The 20,267-nt window shown below is 43.3% G+C and overlaps 1 protein-coding gene across 1 annotated transcript in view; it reads right to left on the bottom strand.

Moving 5' to 3' along the window:
- The window catches only part of TXLNB (taxilin beta), a 238,289-nt gene that overhangs the window by 33,377 nt on the left and 184,645 nt on the right, over positions 1-20,267 (bottom strand). Inside the window, exons 5-6 of the mRNA XM_069725932.1 lie at positions 9,912-10,106; positions 8,397-8,516 (exon numbers count right to left, since the gene is read on the bottom strand). Of these exons, the coding sequence (XP_069582033.1) occupies positions 8,397-8,516; positions 9,912-10,106 (315 nt within the window). The remainder of the gene's footprint in view (positions 1-8,396; positions 8,517-9,911; positions 10,107-20,267) is intronic.

Below are 20,267 nucleotides of genomic sequence, written 5' to 3'. Positions count from 1 at the left end.
ATGAGCCAGACGTTGTCCAGCCAGAACCAGAAGTTATTCAACCCATACAGGTTCAACCAGTAAAGGAAAAAGAAGAGGAAGTGTATCACACCTGTATAGGAGACTTTCCCAAAACCCTACTAACATACCATGGTGCAGTAGTGGTTCCCATGGTGGCCTTTTACCCAACACCAAACCCAATACCAGAAGTCCCAAGACAGGAAGAGGCTGACCCCGTACTACAGGAGGTTCCAGGCCAGGAAGAACAGATTCCTGGTCAGAGTAATCCCATTCACGGTGGACTTGCCAACTCCATAGTCGTGGAATTATCTTTAGCAGAGCGGGCAGATACTACATCCGCAGTAGACAGTAGTACACCACATGAAGAGACACCGCTATTACGTAGATCACAGCGTAGTACCCAGGGTCAATTACCGGCCAGGTATGCAGATTACCAACTATAAAGCTCATAATGTGAATTGTATATATGTTATGCCGTATATAGTTAAACAGAAAATGTAGTATAGTCATTGTTATCAGTCTGCAACGTTTAAGCCCAGTGCCTACAGAGACTTGTCTGTATGAACTTCTTGCATATTCTTGAACTTTTTATCAGCCCGGAGGCACTAAATCAAAGCTCCGGAAAGACTGCTTTTTGAACTTTGCTCCTCGCTCTTTTTGAACTTTCTTTAGACTTTATATTGATAACTCCGTTGGAAAAATGGAACTAAATTCCTGGACACTAAGTACAGTGCCTTTCCTAATACCTTCAAGGATAGAACTGTATTAATGGACGCTATTTGAAGCGACTTTGTACAGAACTATATTTTTGTTTCCTCGAGTGGTTTTTGTAACTTTTCATTTTTAAGACTCTGTACATATTAATTGTTATTTCAAAATGTTATTGTCCCACAGTCCCGGAGTACTGTTCTTAACTAAGGGGGAATGTGGCACCCCTAGGGGTATTTGCCACAAAAATAGTTACTGACCGTAAATGCAAATACTAAAATAGCAAGACTGCACTACCACCTCCGGCCAGAAGGGGGAGCTCCAGAGACTCCCCTTGATCCATTCTGGTCTGAGAGAAGAAATGGCAGTTGGGCTAAGGAGCTGAAAGTGAGAGGTCATACAGTTGAATCTCTAACAGCCCTGTGACTGTTACCAGGCCTAAATCACCGGCCTGAGGAGAAGAGGGATAGAGAAAAAGGACATTGTGAGAACCGGGTAGCATTAATCACTACCCAGAACAGGCGCAAAGACGGATACCGGATCCGTGGCTGTATTCATTACATATAATACAGCAACCGGAAAAACGTGAGGTGATATCAGCTTCACTAGGGTCGGACGCAGCAACAGACACAGAGTTCAGCGGTACTCCTGGAGGGGGTAAGCCGATAAAAGGACTCGGGTTGCCCGTCGAACCAGGACCCGGAGGGGACAGATTGGGCCGGCAGCCAGTTCACATACAGCAGCAGGGCCACACAGATATTGCGTACAATAAGAGGCGAAGACCCCGGCAGGGTCAAAGTAACTCAGAGTTCCCATACAGACTCCGGTGACAGGACTGGTTGTAAATCCTTTTTTGTTAAAGTAAACTGGTTAAACGTTTCAGTGCCTCAGTCTTTCATTTGGACAATAGCCATCTATCCAGGATTGGGATCATCACCGCTGGGAGAACCTGCTGCTGATCAAGTAAGTGCCTGTTCCCTCACGATACCCTTTACACTGTGCATTGCCTGAGGCCACAGCACCGGGTCAAGCCACCCGTGACACCCCCCTCAAGAGACAGACCCCATTGGTCCGGTGCTGGGTACCCCGGTCTCTTGGGCGTCACATTTATAACGTAGAGCAGTAAAAAAATTACTGGGATCGGAGTGTCGCGAGGAGCGGGAAGCCTGCCGGGGGACGCATGATTTTTTATTTTAATTCTTTTTTTTAACAATTATATGGTTCCCAGGGCCTGGAGGAGAGTCTCCTCTCCTCCACCCTGGGTACCATCCGCACATGATCTGCTTACTTTCTGCAAGGTGGGCATAGTCCCATGCGGGAAGTAAGCGGATCAATGCATTCTTATGTGTGCGGAATCCCCGCGATTCCGCACAAAGAATGAACATGCTGTTTTTTTTCCGAAATGCGATTTCGCCGCGGAAAATAACGCAGCAGGTGCACAAAAATGCGGAATGCATTCCAATAATAAGATGCTTAATGTGAGCATTTTTTTCGCGTTTTTATAGCGAAAAAACACAAAAAAACTATAATAATAATACACTAATAATATAATTAATTAGTAGGATTTAATTAAAAAATATTCTTATTGATTCCCAACTTTAGCATGTTTTCCATTTATTATATTCACCAGTATGTTTTCTAGTTTCATCTACATTTATACGCATTAATATTACAAGCTGATGTTCTCTTGTGTTATGTAGAAATGTATTCAGTTATAGTCACAAGCTATAAATGTAATATTGAATTTATGCATTTAGGGTTTATATGAGAAATGTAGCAATCTATAAACATGTAATCATCCGATCATCTGCACTTTTACTATTTATGTGTCGAGATGCACATTCCTCATTGTAACCACCAGGTGGCAGCAGTAAATTGACAATGTAATGATGGTGCTTCGACAATTTGCTGCAGTGTTTTCTGGTTGGATTGCGGTAATAAAACAACGCTTTCTGTACTGATTGCGAAGACATTATTCATTTTAATAGAGAATAATATTTTATTGGTAATTTTTATTATAAATAACTTGGGAATGTAATATTAATTGAACGCGGTTAGAGCATACTCTTACAAAATGTTTTTCTGTTTTATTGCTGTAGTTTGTAAATTGAGTAAATAGTTTTGGAACGACATGTAGAAAAACATGCCAAAATAAATGATTTCAGCAAAAAAATAAAAAAAATACACCTTAACTCAATTTAATGATGTATTGTTGGGCTACAAACCCTAGCATGTCATGCCAGATACTGGCAGTGATACTTTTAGTATTTGCTTATGCTTGAATTGAATTGTCTTATTAAGGAAAAATGCAGGAGTATTGCATCCAGTTTTTGGGTTGTAAAAGCATATGTGTATATTATAGCATAATAACTGTAATATAAGATTAATAATGCAACTGCATAACCATAGTGGGTGCAGGGGCTGCAGTCTCACCTGGACCATTGGGCCTATGGAGGTCCTAAAGGTCCTTTTATAGGAGTGGAAAGCCCAAGGCTGATGATTTTTCTGTTTATACACCTCATATTGCCAAAATTGATCAGATGTGTCACTTTTGTCTCCGGAAGGGCTTGACTTTCTTACAAAAGTTTGGCCTAAAATTCCCCGATTGTGCAATCCCAGCATCCATTTGGTAAAGGTTCAGCAAAGTATGCAGGTTCCCTTTAATAAAATCACCAATCTGGGGCTGACCACTCTTTTAGTAAGTAAAGAGCATCCCCAGAGTGGTGATATGTACTCTTTAAGGGGAAACTGTCACCAGGTTTTGGTACCAATCTAAGAAGCAGTATGATGTAGGGACAGGTACCCTGATTCCAGTGATGTATCACTAACTGAGCTGCTTGCTGTCCTTTTGATAAAATCTCAATTTTATCTGTTGCAGATCTGCTGAGCTCTGTATGATCCCACTCACACAACTATTTGGTATCTTTCTATGTACACTGTGCATAGGCAGAAAACTGCCAATCAAAGTTGGGGTGGGGTTCATGAAGATGAAGGACTACCTGACAGAAGGTTTACACGCTCTCTAGTGATAATCTCCTAATGACAAGACAGTGATTTTATCAAAACTACAGCAAGAAGTTAAGTAAGTAACACATCGCTGGATCAGGGTCTCTGTCTCTAAATAGTACTCAAATTAGGTGGTAAAAACCCATGGACAGATTCTTTTTGTGGCAGGGGTGTAACCAATTGTGGTCGCAGGAATCGGCACTTTGACCGAGCCTGGCAGTTGAGGTGACTGCCGACACCAGCAAATTACTTAATTTTATAGCATGGGTTTTTACTGTTTTGCCTGTGACAGTAACGTGTAGCTTTTCATTCTTTCTATTCTTTTGGATAGTAAACAGTGTGGAGGGGAAAATTGTGTTTTGAATATGTTTAATTTTTCTGAGCATTTTATTTTTTTCTAGACTTTTTACTCCATTAGTTTACTTGCCCCCGTAATCCTTAGATTGCTTCTATAATACATTGTGGTGCTTTATTGCTGTTGTGATAAAGTCACTGGTAAAGCACTGGATGGGAAATATGTATCATTACGCTTAATGCCGTCAGTGATGTGAAACCCAGAATATTTCCTTCCAGCACGTTAAGTGTTGGGAGGAATAAGCTAAGTTGCATAAATGGACTGGTTTTTATGTGGACATCCATAGAGTGGGTGGGAGGATGTCCACCTTATCTCCACCTGCAGAGTCCGCACCGTCGTATGCTGACAGGACCTGCGTGATGTCACAGTCATGTGTTCAGTCATATGGGGGGGAGTCACATGGTCAGGGGCTTAAATATCTGGGCTCCAGAGGAAGTCTTTTCTCAGCAGGACTGGAGAGAGGATTCTCCAGTGGTTTCTGTCCTGAGGAGGAAAGACTGAACCTGTGTTGCTGCAGATCCGGCTGCTACCGGCCCACCTATGGACCCTGTTACAGCATTTTGTTTTCTTTGTTGTTTTCCTGTTTTTGCCTGAAGGGCTGTGTTTAGTTTCCCCTCCTTGTTGGTTTATGCTGCCATATAATAAACCAACCGAATATTTAAAGAGACAGTGTTCCTGTTTTCTACCTCCGTGTACCGCTGAGTGAAGAAATACCACACTGTACATAATGACTGACAATCTAAGGCTACGTTCACATTAGCGTCGCGTCGCTGTTGCGTCGGCGACGCAGCGGCGACGCAGCGGCGACGCGCCCCTATGTTTAACATAGGGGACGCATGCGTCTTTTTGCACGCGTTTTCCGACACGTGCGTCGTTTTAGACGCTAGCGTCGGACGCAAGAAAACGCTACAAGTTGCATTTTCTGTGCGTCCGATTTCGTCAAAAAACGACGCACGCGTCGCAAAACGCGCGCGTTTTTCCGTGCGTCGCCGCTGCGTCGCCGACGCAACAGCGGCGCGACGCTAATGTGAACGTAGCCTAACACTGACAGGCTGCTTGTTAGGTCTTGTATAGGCAAAGAACAATAAGCTACATTACATGGAAGATTGCTTTGTTGATGTGCTGATGGGCTTGCAGAGGTAAGTGCAATAATTCAGAGTTGACTGTAGCAACTGAGGAGTTAAGTGGCTGAAGTCAAAGTTATCTCTGAATCATGCTATTGCAGGAGGCTGCCAGCTGTATATCATAGTTGACATCCCCAGCCAATGACGCAATCACAGATTTTAAGCAGGGCCCTTCGCTATGCCATAATTGTATGGCCTGATTTAGGAACTACATGATCCTCACAACATGCTATGTTAGCTCAGTGGAAGAAAGGATTAAAGATTATGAAATACATATATTATGTTAGTAGGTATTACTGTTGCACTGAGGTGCCAAGGGTCCACCAGTAACAATGGCCTTGGGGGCCTATTATTTATCTTCATGCAAATTTTACATTGCCTTCATTCACAGATGTTTATATGCTTCTATATGATTAGTTTGGTAAATGATTATATGCTTATTTTATCTGTACAGTACAGAGTGTATTGTGCCAACTATTGCTCATGTAGAGCAGCTTGAGCCAGCATGTGGGCCCACCGGTGGATTCACCTGTTTGCCTGTAGGCCAGTCCAAGCCTGACTGGTATTGACATGGATCATCTGTGATATATAGCAAGGTAAATTTAAAGTATAGAATAATCAAGTAGATGGATTTGTGTAGACATAGGCACTGTATTCTTTGCAAATTATGGTCTCAAACCCCCCAAAAAATCTTATGAAATTACTGCATCACAAAATATGTTTTTCTTTGCATCAGTATATTTATTAATAGTCAAATATATAGAGAGAAATATTTTTATTTCCTCGTATGTTTTCTATGTCATTTATTATCATTTTGGTCAAGAGAAACAACTCGATCTAAAAGAACATTATGTTTTAATAAGCATCTGGGTATGAATTGTAAAACTAAGCAATAATAAATAGAAGTTGCAGCTGCCAAGTAATAGAGAAAGACAGGAAAGTGGAACAGCTGCCTCCTTAATCAAATTGTTTAGGAAGAGTATATGGATAGCTGGTATAGACAGATGGCAATGCCTGAGGGATGTGTCTAGCTGGATAAAAATATGATGATCTTGAGCTGCTAGTGTTGCTACCTTCAATTACTAAAGAGAAATAACACATTTGTTTTATTCTAGAACAGCATCATCATTTATATGGAGGTTTACTCTGTTAGGATGGTGAAAGACATCATGGGATGGCTGGTACATGTATCCCATATCAATAACATCAGTAGGTCAGCCGTCCAGTGCCAACAACATATTGGCCCCGAATAGGGAAACAGAACGGTACAACGTGACCCCACCGACGTATTACTCTTCATCTGTTCTCTCCTTGTAATGTCAAGACAAAACCACTATAACACGTTATATCATAGCATTCCCTCAGGATCGGTATTAGACATTCTTAAAAGGGGGTGGCCAATTTGTGTTTATTTTACCAAGTTTGTTGGGGGCATAATTTTGTGACACTTATTAGTTCAGCCTTCTTCACAAACTGATGTCCACAAAATGTCTCCTAATGGCCGGTCATGTGACCAGACCTGTCCATCAACATCTACCAATTAAAAAAACATTTCATAGGAGAAAGCTGCTTTGCAATTGGGGGATGCTGATGGACAAGTCTGGTCACATGTTCCTTCATCAGCTGGAATTTTGTGGACAGGAGATCTGAGGAAGGCATTAATGAGTATAGGAAAGGAACCTGTAATACTTTTAGATTAAGTGCATCACATTTTATTAATTTACATTAAAATGGAAAACCCCTCTAAGGCCATACATAGCATGGAGAGAAACCATGCGACTCCTATAAGAATCTAGCCCTAGTTGATGCTGACTCCTTTCTACAAGGTGGTGGTAACCTGTATCAGGCAGGGGTCACAGGACCGTTTTTTTTCTCATCCAAGAAAATCAGTCCAATTGCGCTAATCACACCCTGATAAGACCCTGATCACAGTTTGATCAAAGTTTCATCAGATTGGTTTTCTTAGAAGTGGATCAACAGATGTATCGCATGCATGTTGTGATTTGTTTCTCGGACCAACTGAGTCCAAGGAAAAAAATCTGATGTTTGCAGCCCCATACAATAACATGGGGACGAGTGGTGTCTGTCAAAACGAAGAACAATCGTCTGATTTTTATGGTCATGTGCACAAGCCCTTGGACTGGATTATTAGAAAACAAAGAGGCAATTGGGCCAAGAGTCTTGGAAAGGGGATCAAAAGGGAAACAAATGCCAGGACATTGGCACCGCAAAGGGTCCCCATTGTGATATTTTCTTTAGAGTCGCCTTTCTCTTCTTTGTACAGCATTCATTGGTCTTGATATTTACATTTCTAATGACCTATTTTAAAGCTTTGTTAGTTTACATCAGTGTGCCAAGCATCTAGTGCCAAATGTATAATCTACACTACATGAATGTATAAGTTTGAAATAAAAGACATACAACTGATCTTTTTAGGATGTCGGGCATATTAAAGAAACAATCACTTGTATCAAGAAACGCAATGAACTAATCGCATCAAACTAAGCCAAACCTTGTAACCCAAGGCCAAATAGCAATAATGAAGATGTCTTAATTAAGTGTCTGAACTATAGTTTATTGTTATATCTGTCACAATGAAAGGAATTCTGTCAAAATAATTTGCCACCCCTCTGTAGCCCTTCTAATAAACTCCCATGCCGAGTGGAGAAGTTTACGATACGACGACCGAATGGTAAATCTTTACCGATCGGCAGTTGTTTAAATACCTGTTTACACAGGCAGATCAAAGCAAATAATGTGTCCTGAGCGATCTGTAGTAGATCGTTCAGTGCTCATAGGCTGCCGTGGTTCTCGGCAATGAGAGTCCTGTTTACACAGAATGATGCACCGCTGAGAATGATGATTTTTATGCCATGCGAAACATCATTTCACCCTATGAACAAGCGTTTTGCTCATTCATCGGGCGATCGGCAGCCTGTTTACACTGCAAGATAATTGTGAAATGAGCGTTCTTAAAAGCTATTAGGCTTTATCTATGTCAACCTTATAATAAGGAAGGTGCCATTTATGTGTTAAATGGCTCCTTGGGTTATTGCTATAGTATACTGAGAGTGCGATGTGTAGGGAATTGCTTTATTTTAGATAGAACTTTGATATGAGGCTATGATGAGCAAAGTGATAAGTCTTTTGTGTCGTGCTTTCTTGGGTAAGGTTTAGATAGGCAAGATATTGACAACACTTACAAATTCTTTCTCTCGCTTATGCTTTTCCTCAGCTTCTTTCATCAGCTCTTGGGCCTGCTCTAGCCTGGCATCCACTAACTTCTGTTGGAGCTCTCTCTGTTTAAAAATTTGATCCAGATGCTACAAAAATATAAAAAAAGATGTTATAATATCAGAAAACTTGAAATATTCTCCCATTCTCCAAGAAATCCATAACAGTACTTCTTTAATAAGACTTGATATCTCTCCTGCCCTTTATAATACCTATTACCATCTCAAGAGCCCACAGGATGGATTGTTTTTGAATTGTCTTGCTTTCTCCTAGTTAATCATTTTCATTTAGTTTTTCTAGAATATCATTCATTGAAAATGTTCAAAACAAACTTTTAAAAAAATATCAAAAACTATTCCAGACCAGTCTACTCATGTATTTGGGAACACTGACCATTTATAAGAACTGTGAGACTGCCAGTCGGAATATAATCTGGAAATGCTGGGCTGTACGTGTAGCTGTAAGCTAGAATTATGTCAAAACTCACATAACATTTTAGAGTGCAGAAAAGTATTAAGGTTCCAGGGAAAAGTATTTAGCTATCCTATTACAAGACAGGGGACCGCTGTGGGTCAGGTTCAGTTACAAAGTGAAAAGTAGCCAAAACCTTGGGGTTTTCCATCCACTTTCTTATTCTCTATGTTTAGGAGGCCTGTCTGTCCTTCGATACTGAGTATTGAATGATACATTGTTACCTGTCAATCACTATTGAGAGAGGAGAAGGAGCAGAGTTCTCTCCTCACGAGTAACCGTGACTCCACGTTATTCTTTGATCACTTCTAGTCGTCAAGATGTAGAGTACATTTTGAACTGTTTTAGGCAAATAGGAGAAAGCACCTGTGCCCTTAATATGCCATGACATATTCTAAGTGATTGACATTAATGTGTTTTCCCGGAAAATCTGGAGTCTGAAATATTTGGATTTACAGTCATATTACATTTTCAAATGTAAAATGCTGAAACATTGACACATCTGTAACATTGTGTTTTGTAGCAACTGAGTAGAAAAACAACTAAAAATAATTTTCGAGCAATATCCAATGCTGATGCTAATCCATCAAAATCTCTTTGGGTTTATAGTCATGGTCAGCCAGTTATTTGATATGCTATCGAAACCACAGGCTGACAAATCCTAGATTACTTCCATATGCAAAGGATATTTCTAAAATGTAATAAATAAAAGTAATGACATCCATTGGGTAATTTGCATAAACAATTCTTTAACAATCTTGTCATATATCAATAGCGGACTGTGTGAGGCGAGCCAGTTACATTCAGTTAATATTCTTCATATGGAAGTCATTTATTTCTATTACACGACTCACAGTGTTTGGCATAATTGTATAGTGCACCTGTTGTGATCATAAATCCGGCTAGATCCATATAAAACTCCATGTGGATCATAAAGCGCTTTATTGTCTCCCTTTACAGGTTTGCTTGTTTTAAAGGAAGATTGACAGCTTAGGGCAGCTGTTCCACCTTACCTCTTCTCTGACTTCATATTGGCCAACAATGCTCTTGAGTTTCTCTGCCAGCTCGGCATTTTCCTGGCACAGCTTAGTGTTTCTCTCACTTTGCTGCTCTATCTGACTCTGGATTTCTGCCAGAGTTATCTGGAAATGGTTAGTGATTTCTTTCCGTTTCTCTTCATCGTCTCGAGCTCGTTGAATGGTCTCCTCCTAAAATCAACATTTAGAAATGATGTTACTTAGAGATCTAATTGGATATCGTTACTGAATATTTACATTTAGACATTAAATTGTAGTTTTCACCCTTATACACCAATTTTTTTGCTTGTAAATATGCATATACGACTTGTACTTATTGTTATATCTGTACTTGTGAATGTATTTATACTACTAATAATATTATTTGAGTTGGGATGTGAACTTGCGCCATGTAGCAAAGAACCAAATATGTCTTAGAAATCACAAGAAAAAGAAACACTGTGTAATAAAAACTTAATGGTGGTCATGGAACCTTAAGTGCAGGACTTGTCAAGCTTTTCCCTTCAAAGCTTAGTTGTTTGTCCTGTAGACCACTTCTTCTTCCTAACTCACAAGCTGGAGGTTTTATCATTTTCTATCATGTTACACAGATGAAGTGAAGAGACTTTATTAACTTCCTCCTAGGATGTACAGACAATATGTAATGACATGTTTGAGTAAGATATTTAGGTTATTTTAGCTGCTTAAGCTCAGCGCACAACAGCAGGGAGGAAGTAAAGGGATCAAGTAATTGAAGGCTCCTCCTGATGTGTAAGGCACCATAAATCCTAGCTGCATCTAGTATGATGGTGTGGTAATGCTTTCTATTAAATTGCATTACAGTGTCTGAAAAACTGATATCTATGTGTAATTTTGGAGGTAGAACTTATGCTCTAAGGGGCTAATTTGCATATTAAAAAACAGAGATTGGTTTCCCTCCGTTTCTGATCACAAACTCTTCAAACCTAGATCCACAAAATATTAAATTAACTTTGGGATAATAGGGTATTATCAGTAAGAAAAGTAAAATCAGACGCTCATGACACACAATGTTTTTATCAGTAAAATGGTGGCGAAAACCTACCAAAAACCTCTCACAGGAGGAGTGCAAACATATGAAAAGTGAATGTGTAAAATCTGCTAAAATCAGCCTATTTTATTTATTACAAAGATGAGACAAAAAAGGCATACCATATTCATTCCTGCAATCCTTTCCAAGTGTCTAGAAGTCCGGTGGTGTTTATAGAGTTGGGTAAAGTGCTTCACTATATTTTAATTATCCCATGAACAACTATGTAAATTGTGCGAGTTAGGGTGGATGTACATTTCTCGATTTTGCAGTGTTAAAGAGAATCTATCACCAGGTTTCTGCTACCTCATCTAGCTCCCCAGTCAAGGATGGTCTTGCTGAGGTTTTCTCCATTATTTCTCCTGCGGTTTTTTTGAGTGGTCACTTTCCCAACACCCTTCCCATTTTGTTACATTTACAGTCTGGGGGTTTTCATGTATACTGAAAGTTTTTTGGATTCCTTTCTTTTTCTTCCCTCTTTCATGTATGACTGTGAACACATCCTTGGCCTTATATCTCACCCTATGTCTGGGTGCACTACATTCTGTTATGGTTGTTGTGGGTTACATTCTGTGCATAGTTGAGGGTGCAGTAAAGGACACTTAGGGTCAACCAATGTTGAGTGGGGGCACCATTGTTTAATTTTAGGGTGCCAAGCCCTGCGGTCAGGCAAGGTTAAGTTATTATATTTAAATGATGATACTATATCGACATTGATGATCTAATTGTTGCGGACACCGCTGCCACATGTCTACCTGATTCTAAAGCTTGATGTCATTTATTGGTATTATTGATTCATGGAATTTTGGGGTATATTTAATAAATTTATAAAGGGTGTGAGGACAAATGGTACAAGGGTCCTGGTTTTCAAGAAAATTTTATATCGGCGAAACAGGTATAGTTAGATAAATATGTTGAGGAGGTAGGCCAGGCTGAATAAATGTGTTTTAGGGCACGTTTAAAACTGTGGGTGGTGGGGATTAATCGAATTGTCCTGAGTAGTGCATTCCAAAGAATTGGCGCAGCACATGAGAAGTCTTGGCAATGGGAGTGGGGGGTTCGGATTATTGATTAATCTTAGGTCATTAGCAGAACACAGGGCACAGAAAGGGTGGTAGACTGAGAGGAGGGAGGAGATGCAGGGTGGTGCTGAACAGTGGAGTGCTTTGTGGGTGAGAGTGATAAGTTTATATTGAACTCTGGAGTGAATGGGTAACCAATGACAGGCACAGAGTAGAGGCACTGGTGTAACGGTTGGTGAGGAATATGATTTTGGCTGCTGCACTCAGGACAGATTGGAGAGGGGAGAGTTTAGTAAGAGGGAGACCAATTAATAGAGAGTTATAGTAGCCCAGGCGAGAATGAATAAGAGCTACAGTAGCAGAGAGAGGGGTGGTCTGGATGCAAATCACCATTTGTGGTAAAGATCTGGGCTGAAAGGGAGTGGTGCTGACTAGGGTTGAGCGAAACGGGTCGGCCAGATTCAGAAGTTGCCGACTTTTGGCAAAGTCGGGTTTCATGAAACCCGACCCGACCCCTGTGTGGGGTTGGCCATGAGGTCGGCGATCTTCTGAATCTGGAATCGGAATTCCGATACCGAGTTCCGATATGTTTAAGATATCGGGAATCGGTATCGGAATTCATATTTAAGTGTAGAATAAAGAATAAAAAAAAAATATTGATATACTTACCCTCGGACGCGCCCTGGTTCTCACCGGCAGCCTTCCTTCCTAAGAATGAGCGCCTGAAGGGCCTTCGATGACGTCGCGGCTTGTAATTGGTCGCGTGAGCGGTCACATGGGCGGTCACGCGACCAATCACAAGCCGCGATGTCATCTAAGGTCCTTCAGGCGCTAATTCTTAGGAAGGAAGCGTCCGAGGGCGCGTCCGAGGGTGAGTATATTCCTAATAGGTATATACTCACCCTCGGACGCGCCCTTGTTCTAACCCGCAGCCTTCCTTTCTAAGAATCAGCGCCTGAAGGACCTTAGATGACGTTGCGGCTTGTGATTGGTCGCGTGATGCCCATGTGACCGCTCACGCGACCAATCACAAGCCGCGACGTCATCGAAGGTCCTTCAGGCGCTCATTCTTAGGAAGGAAGTCTGCCGGTGAGAACCAGGGCGTGTCCGAGGGTAAGTATATCAATATTTTTTATTTTGATTCTTTATTTTACACTTAAATATGTATCCCAGGGCCTGAAGGAGAGTTTCCTCTCCTTCAAACCCTGGGAACCATTAGAAACCCAGTGCACTGCATTGGGTTTCGTGTTTCGGCCGACCCCGACTTTTCTATAGGATCGGCCGATTTCACTCGACCCGACTTTTGAAAAAGTCGGGTTTCGTGAAACCCGACCCGATCCTATAAAAAGAAAAGTCGCTCAACCCTAGTGCTGACTGCCAGAGAAGCAGGTAACGGACATGCTGTCACTCTAGGGATCAACATATTGAAGGAATTCGGAAGTCTCCTCTTCAATGAGTCCCCAGATGTGTTCCTAAAACAGTGGAGCACTCACACTCCCCAGAGGAGAGTGTTCCAGCAGTTAATCCGTACGGCCCAAGCTCAAGAAACCTCTAGTGACGGGAAGATGTTGAGGAAAGTGATCGTTCCAACCGCAGCCAACCTGGTTCTACCGCCAAGACAGACCATGCTTACTCGGCCCGTCCAAGCCTGTACCCCTCTGGAAGGAATCGAGATAAAGATGGAGCCAGGTTGTATGGAGCAATTACCTCCAGGGCTCCTCGTTGTGTGGACGTTAGCTACTGTGCACAATGGGATGGTTCCAGTGCGATGTGTTAATCTGGGAGAAGATAATCTCATGCTCCTACCCCGGAGAGAAGCTAAGCAAATTCTGGGCATGCCGGAGGAGCTGATACCACCACAAGCTGTACAGTTGACAGTGAAACAGGGAGATCCTTGGACTGTGGCTGTAGACACGTCTTCGGCACCAGAACCTCAGCACCTACGAGAGGGGCACTGTATTCTGGAACAAATGCGGGCTGAATTAACAGAAGTCACACCACAGCAGGTCCAGCAGGTAGAAGTTCTATTAGGGCGATATCAAGATATATTTGCATGCCACAAGGGTGATTTTGGCTGCACGATGGCAAGGGATACCAACTGGAAACGCTGCGACCATAAGAGAACGATACCAACAAATTCCTCCACAAATGTACTAAGAGGTGAAGGGGATGCTGACTCAGATGTTGCAGAGTGGCATTATTCGAGAGAGTCAGAGCCCGGGCTGCTCCCATTGTGCTGAAGAAAAGATGGAATTTTACGTTTCTGTGTGGACTATCGCAAACTGAATGCCTGAACTGTATGAGATTCATATCCCCTACTCAGTATTAAGGAATCATTGTCTGCACTGGGAAGCGTGAAATACATCCCATCGTTGGATCTAGCCAGTGGTTATTGGCAAGTACCTATGCCCGAGCATGACCGAGCGAAGACGGCCTTTATACTACCTATGGGCCTGTACAAATTCAATTGAATGCCATTTGGCCTGGCTAATGCTCCTGGTACAATCCAATGACTTATGGAGAGGTGTCTGGGAACTTGAACTTTGAGGCCACTCTTATCTATCTGGATGATATTATGTTCGAGCAACATCTGCAAAGACTGGAACAGGTGTTGAGTAGTGATGAGCGAGTTCTCGTTGCTCGGGTTTTCCCGAGCAGGCTTGGGTGATCTCCGAATAGTTGTTCGTGCATGGAGATTTAGTTTTCGTCGCCTCAGCTGCATGATTTATGGCTGCTGGACAGCCTGAATACATGTGGGAATTCCCTAACCAACAGACATTCCTCACATGCATTCAGCCTATATAGCAGCCATAAGTCATGCAGCTGTGGCGAGAAAAACTAAATCTCCGAGCACTAACAAATACTTGGAGACCACCTGAGCGTGCTCGGGAAAACCCGAGCAACGAGTATACTCACTCATCACTAGTGTTGAGCTGTCTCCAGAGACAGTAAATCCTCAGAAGTGTCATTTATTTCAAACCCAGATTGAGTTCTTGGGATATGTCTGCAGAAGGGGTGAAACCGTCTTGTGAGAAAATTTCCACAGTACAAGATTGGCCTACCCCGAAAACCGTGAAAGATGTACGGGCCTTCCTGGGGCTCACCAGGTATTATCTGTGATTCATAAAGAACTTTACTCGCATTGTGAACCCGTTACTAGAAATGTTGAAAAGGGTGCCGTCTGGTGCAAAGAACAGGACTATCCTTTGGGGAGAACGCCAGGAGAAAGCGTTTCGAGCCTTGAAGGTGGCTTTGTCTGAAGCGCCAGTGCTAGCCTACGCAGACTTCTCCCAGTCGTTTATTCTCCACACTGATGGAAGCGTGCATGGACTCAGAGCATTGTTGCTCTCTTCCATCTTGGATCTGAGACGACTAATAGCCTACGCGAGTTGGTCCCTACACGACTCCGAACGGAATCAGACAATTACAATTCATTCAAACTGGAGCTGTTGGCATTAGTGTGGGTCATGACTGAGGAGTTTGCGGAATACTTGTCTGGCTCTGAATTCTTGGTGCGCACCGATAGTAACCCTTTGGTCCACCTGGAAAACACAAAACTTGGGGCCTGGAGCAATGCTGGGTGGCTTGGATGGTGAAGTTTCTATATAAAATCACCTACAAGAGGGGAGCTGAGACTACTCACGCCGATGCCTTATCCAGAGTGATGCATAGAAAGCCTAGGCCCAATGTGACAAAGAGCTGGAGGCTGAAGAGGTCCCTGAGTTGCGGGTTACTGCCAGGATGTTGGCAGCTACGCAGGAACAGGTACAGGCAGTGACTCGGGAATGCATACTTGGACAATCCTGTGATGACTGGGTCCGATTGCGACAAGAAGATGGGGAACTCGCTCAAATGGCACAGTGGGTAACTCTGAAACAACTACCCAGTCAAAGAAAGAGAGAGACGCCCTGTCCCCAGGGACTCTGCAGATCCTTCGGCAGTGAGAAAGGCTCCAACTGAAGAATGGGCTATTGTACTGAAAGATATAGTTACAATGGGAACTGGGTGTCACCTGGCAGGTGGTAATCCCCGAGGCCCTGTGGCCTAAGGTGGCTACAGAAGCACACGAAAGAGGAGCTCATTTTGGTCAAGAGAAGACCTTTCAGTGGCTGCAGAAGCTAGTTTACCATCCTCGCCTGAAAGCCAGGGTGGAAGAGGCCTATCAGCAATGTAGAAATTGCAAATGAGCTAAGCCTCCGGAGCAGAGAGCTCCCACACAGACCTTCGTGACTTCTGCTCCTCTAGAATTATTGATAATAGATATCTGACGATGGGTCCTGCCCACCAGGGATGTGAGCATTAACTTACAAAAAAATGAGCATTGTCTAGTAATGACGGACCACTTCACTAAGATCGAGTTCAAGTGTACGACTGCCCGAAGAGAATACTCTCCAATCAAGGTGCCTGTTTCCTAGGGCAAGTGATGGAAGAACTGCATCGCCTGTACCAGATCAAAAAATATCGGACGACACCTTACCACCCTCAGGGAAATGGAGCTTGTGAGCGATTCAATCGGACTCTTATCCAGATGTTGGGGACACTAGAGAAAGACCGAAAGGCCCGTTGGCCTGAATTTGTAGCTGAGTTAGTGTGGGTGTATAACAACCGAGTATATCGCACCAGCGGTTGCACTCCATATACCCTGCTGTTCGGCTGGCCAGGAAGAGAGATTACCGAAATGGAGTTGAATCCAGATGAGGGCTACCCATGAACGGGGGTGTCCACCTGGGTCTGGTAACATTGTCATCGTCTGCAGACACTACATCACCTGGTGCAGACCAGGTTTCGGTAACTTGAGCATCCAGAGACAGCTCCTCTGCCCTCAGAGGTCTTTGTCAAACATGCTTGACAAAGACCTCTTTGGGTCAAAATATTGCATAATGGCAGAATAAAGCTATTGAATTTTTGTTATCACCTGGACTGGATGCTTTTATCACCTGGACTGGATGTAGTTCCTATTACAGTTAAGACTGTTTGTTTCCAATTAGGTCGTTGGACTGGAGCGTGCATCCAATTATTGATGTGCTGTTGGCTGCTTTTCTTAACGTTGAGCTCCTCTGCCCTCGTCTGTTCAACCCGACTCGAATACCCAACCTGATTCGACTACTCCTTCTGACTTAAGGCGCTCCGAATGGGCCACAGCCGGAATACCCCCCAACAGATATGATTGAGACCAATTGATTTGGCAACAAATCGTTCAAGGACTAATAGAATGTCAACGCAAACTACAAGAATTCTCGCCCGTGGAATGGCGAGCAAAAGGAGAGGGGGAGTGTAAGAAGAGGGACCGGATTGGGGGTAAATTTCTTGCGCCAGGTCCGGAACTGTCGCGACTGTCACCTTTGTTGTCTAGGGGAAATCTTAGAAACCCGGACCGACCTTTGCCTCAACAGCTAAAAAGGACAGAGTGCGCGAAAAGGCAGACAGACTTGGCAGGAGAACGCAGCACGCAGCAGGGCAAGTATAGTGCTCGGTCCTCGGTCCTCTGAGCACCGTGACAGCACAGGTCCGCGCTATAGTATTCCTGCTGCCACTTACAGAGACTGACTGGAGAACTGCTTTTTGCCCGCTAGCTCCCGCTGCTCAAGGTACTCAACGCTGGGGGCCAGTAAATAATGTATGCGTGCTGCCTAAGAAATACCGTGTGACTCACCGAAAACTGTTCCCTCTCTCACTCGCATCCTTCTGCTGAGCTTCGTTAAGCCCCGGCAGTGTTGAAGACTGCTCTTCACTCTGCAACCCATTTCCAGGGCCCAAGACCCCACGCAAGACGTCGAGGACTCATTATCATCACCAGGAACCGGATCATAAATGCCTGCAGGACGACCCCAGATTCATCACATGCTAACCGAGTTGGCAACACCGTTTGCACCGAGGACTCTGTAGTCAGGAAGCCATCAGACTGATAAGTTAGCTCTTAATGAACGGTTGCTATACTTTTGCCCTTGTTATCTCCCTCAGCATCCCTATTGTGCTCATATAACCTTCCATACCCCTGCCTCTCCTTTCCCCACCCTGCGTGGAGTATTCCCCTGTACAAGTAAAATTAATGTTAACCCTTGCTCTGCCTCCTGTCCGTTACTGCATCCCGCAACCTGCTCACACAGTCACAAGAAGATGGCAGGGGACAAGAGCGGCACCAGGAACAGCTGAAAAAAGCAGCTAGTAATGAACAGTGGCATGTAAAAGTTTGGGCACTTCTGGTGAAAGTTACTGTGATTGTGAACAGTTAAGAAAGTTGAGGATGAAATGATCTCTAAAAAGCGTAAAGTTAAAGATGACACATTTAATTTGTATTGTAGGCAAAAATATATACATATTTTCATCTTTTATATTTTAAAAATTACACAAAGGAAAATGGGTCGTTGCAAAAGTTTGGGCACCCTGCATGGTTATTACCTTGTAGCCACCCCTTTTGACAGTATAACAACTTGTAAAAACGTTTTGCAGCCAGGCTTTCAATTTTGAGGGATTTTCTTCCATTCTTTCTTGGAAACTTGTTTTAGTTCTGTGAGATTCCTGGGTTGTCTTGCGTGCACTGCTACTTTGAGGTCCAGCCACAGATTTTCAATGATGTTCAGATCAGGGGACTGTGCCATTGTAAAACCTTCAGCTTGTGCCCTTTGAGGTAGTCTATTGTGGATTTTGATGTGTGTTTAGGTGTCATGATCCCAATGGCAGGGGATCACAAAAGGACAAGCACAAAAACAAAACAAGCTCTAGGGTGATGGAACCTGAGCTGACCGCGATCCTGAACCTAAACACACAACTAGCAGTAGCCGGGGAACATGCCTACGATGATTCCTAGACGTCTCGCACCAGCCGAAGGATTAACTTCCCCTATTAGAAGAAACACAGACCTCACTTGCCTCCAGAGAAACACCCCACAGAAATAGCAGCCCCCCACATGTAATAACGGTGAAATGAGAGGAAAGCACATACGTAGTTATGAAAACAGAATCAGCAAAAATGAGGCCCGCTAAAGCTAGATAGCAGAGGATACAAAAGTGAACTGCGCGGTCAGCGAAAAACCCTTCAAAAAACCATCCTGAAATTACTTGAACTCATGTGCCAACTCATGGAACATGAGGAGTAATTTCAGCCCACTAGAGCAACCAGCAGCAAGGAATCACATATCTGCAAGCTGGACTAAGACAAAAATTAAGCAAAACGTGGAACAGGAAAATCAAAACTTAGCTTGTCCTGAAGATTACAGACGCAGGTAGCATAGGTAAAAAGACACACTGATTACATTGATAGCCGGCGAGGAAATGACAAGAAAGCCAGGTTAAATAGGAAACTCCCATAACCTGATGGAACAGGTGGACACCAGAGACCGCAGAGAACAAAAGTCACCCAGTACCATCAGTAACCACCAGAGGGAGCCCAAAAACAGAACTCACAACAGTACCCCCCCCTTGAGGAGGGGTCACCGAACCCTCACGAGAACCACCAGGGCAACCAGGATGAGCCCTATGAAATGAACGGACCAAATCGGCAGCATGAACATCAGAGGCAACCACCCAAGAATTATCCTCCTGACCATAACCCTTCCACTTGACCAAATACTGGAGTTTCTGTCTGGAAACACGAGAATCCAAGATCTTCTCCACAACATACTCCAATTCACCCTCCACCAGCACCGGAGCAGGAGGCTCAAGCGAAGGAACAACAGGTACCTCATACTTCCGCAACAACGACCGATGGAACACATTATGAATAGCAAACGATGCCGGGAGATCCAAACGAAACGACACAGGGTTAAGAATTTCCAAGATCCTATAGGGACCGATGAACCGAGGCTTGAACTTAGGAGAAGAGACCTTCATAGGAACAAAACGAGAAGACAACCACACCAAGTCCCCAACAAGAAGTCGAGGACCCACGCGGCGACGGCGATTAGCAAACTGCTGAGCCCTCTCCTGGGACAACTTCAAATTGTCCACCACATGACTCCAAATCTGATGCAACCTATCCACCACCATGTCCACTCCAGGACAATCAGAAGGCTCCACCTGACCAGAGGAAAAACGAGGATGAAACCCCGAATTACAAAAGAAAGGAGAAACCAAGGTAGCAGAACTAGCCCGATTATTAAGGGCAAACTCGGCAAGCGGCAAAAAGGTAACCCAGTCATCTTGATCAGCAGAAACAAAACACCTTAAATAAGTTTCTAAAGTCTGATTAGTTCGTTCCGTCTGGCCATTCGTCTGGGGATGGAATGCAGACGAAAAGGACAAATCAATGCCCATCTTAGCACAG

This window comes from Ranitomeya imitator, chromosome 5 (assembly GCF_032444005.1).
Source record: "Ranitomeya imitator isolate aRanImi1 chromosome 5, aRanImi1.pri, whole genome shotgun sequence".
In the NCBI taxonomy this organism is placed as follows: domain Eukaryota; kingdom Metazoa; phylum Chordata; class Amphibia; order Anura; family Dendrobatidae; genus Ranitomeya; species Ranitomeya imitator.
Note: the sequence above shows the minus strand (reverse complement) of the source record. Positions and strands in the feature narration are given on the sequence as shown.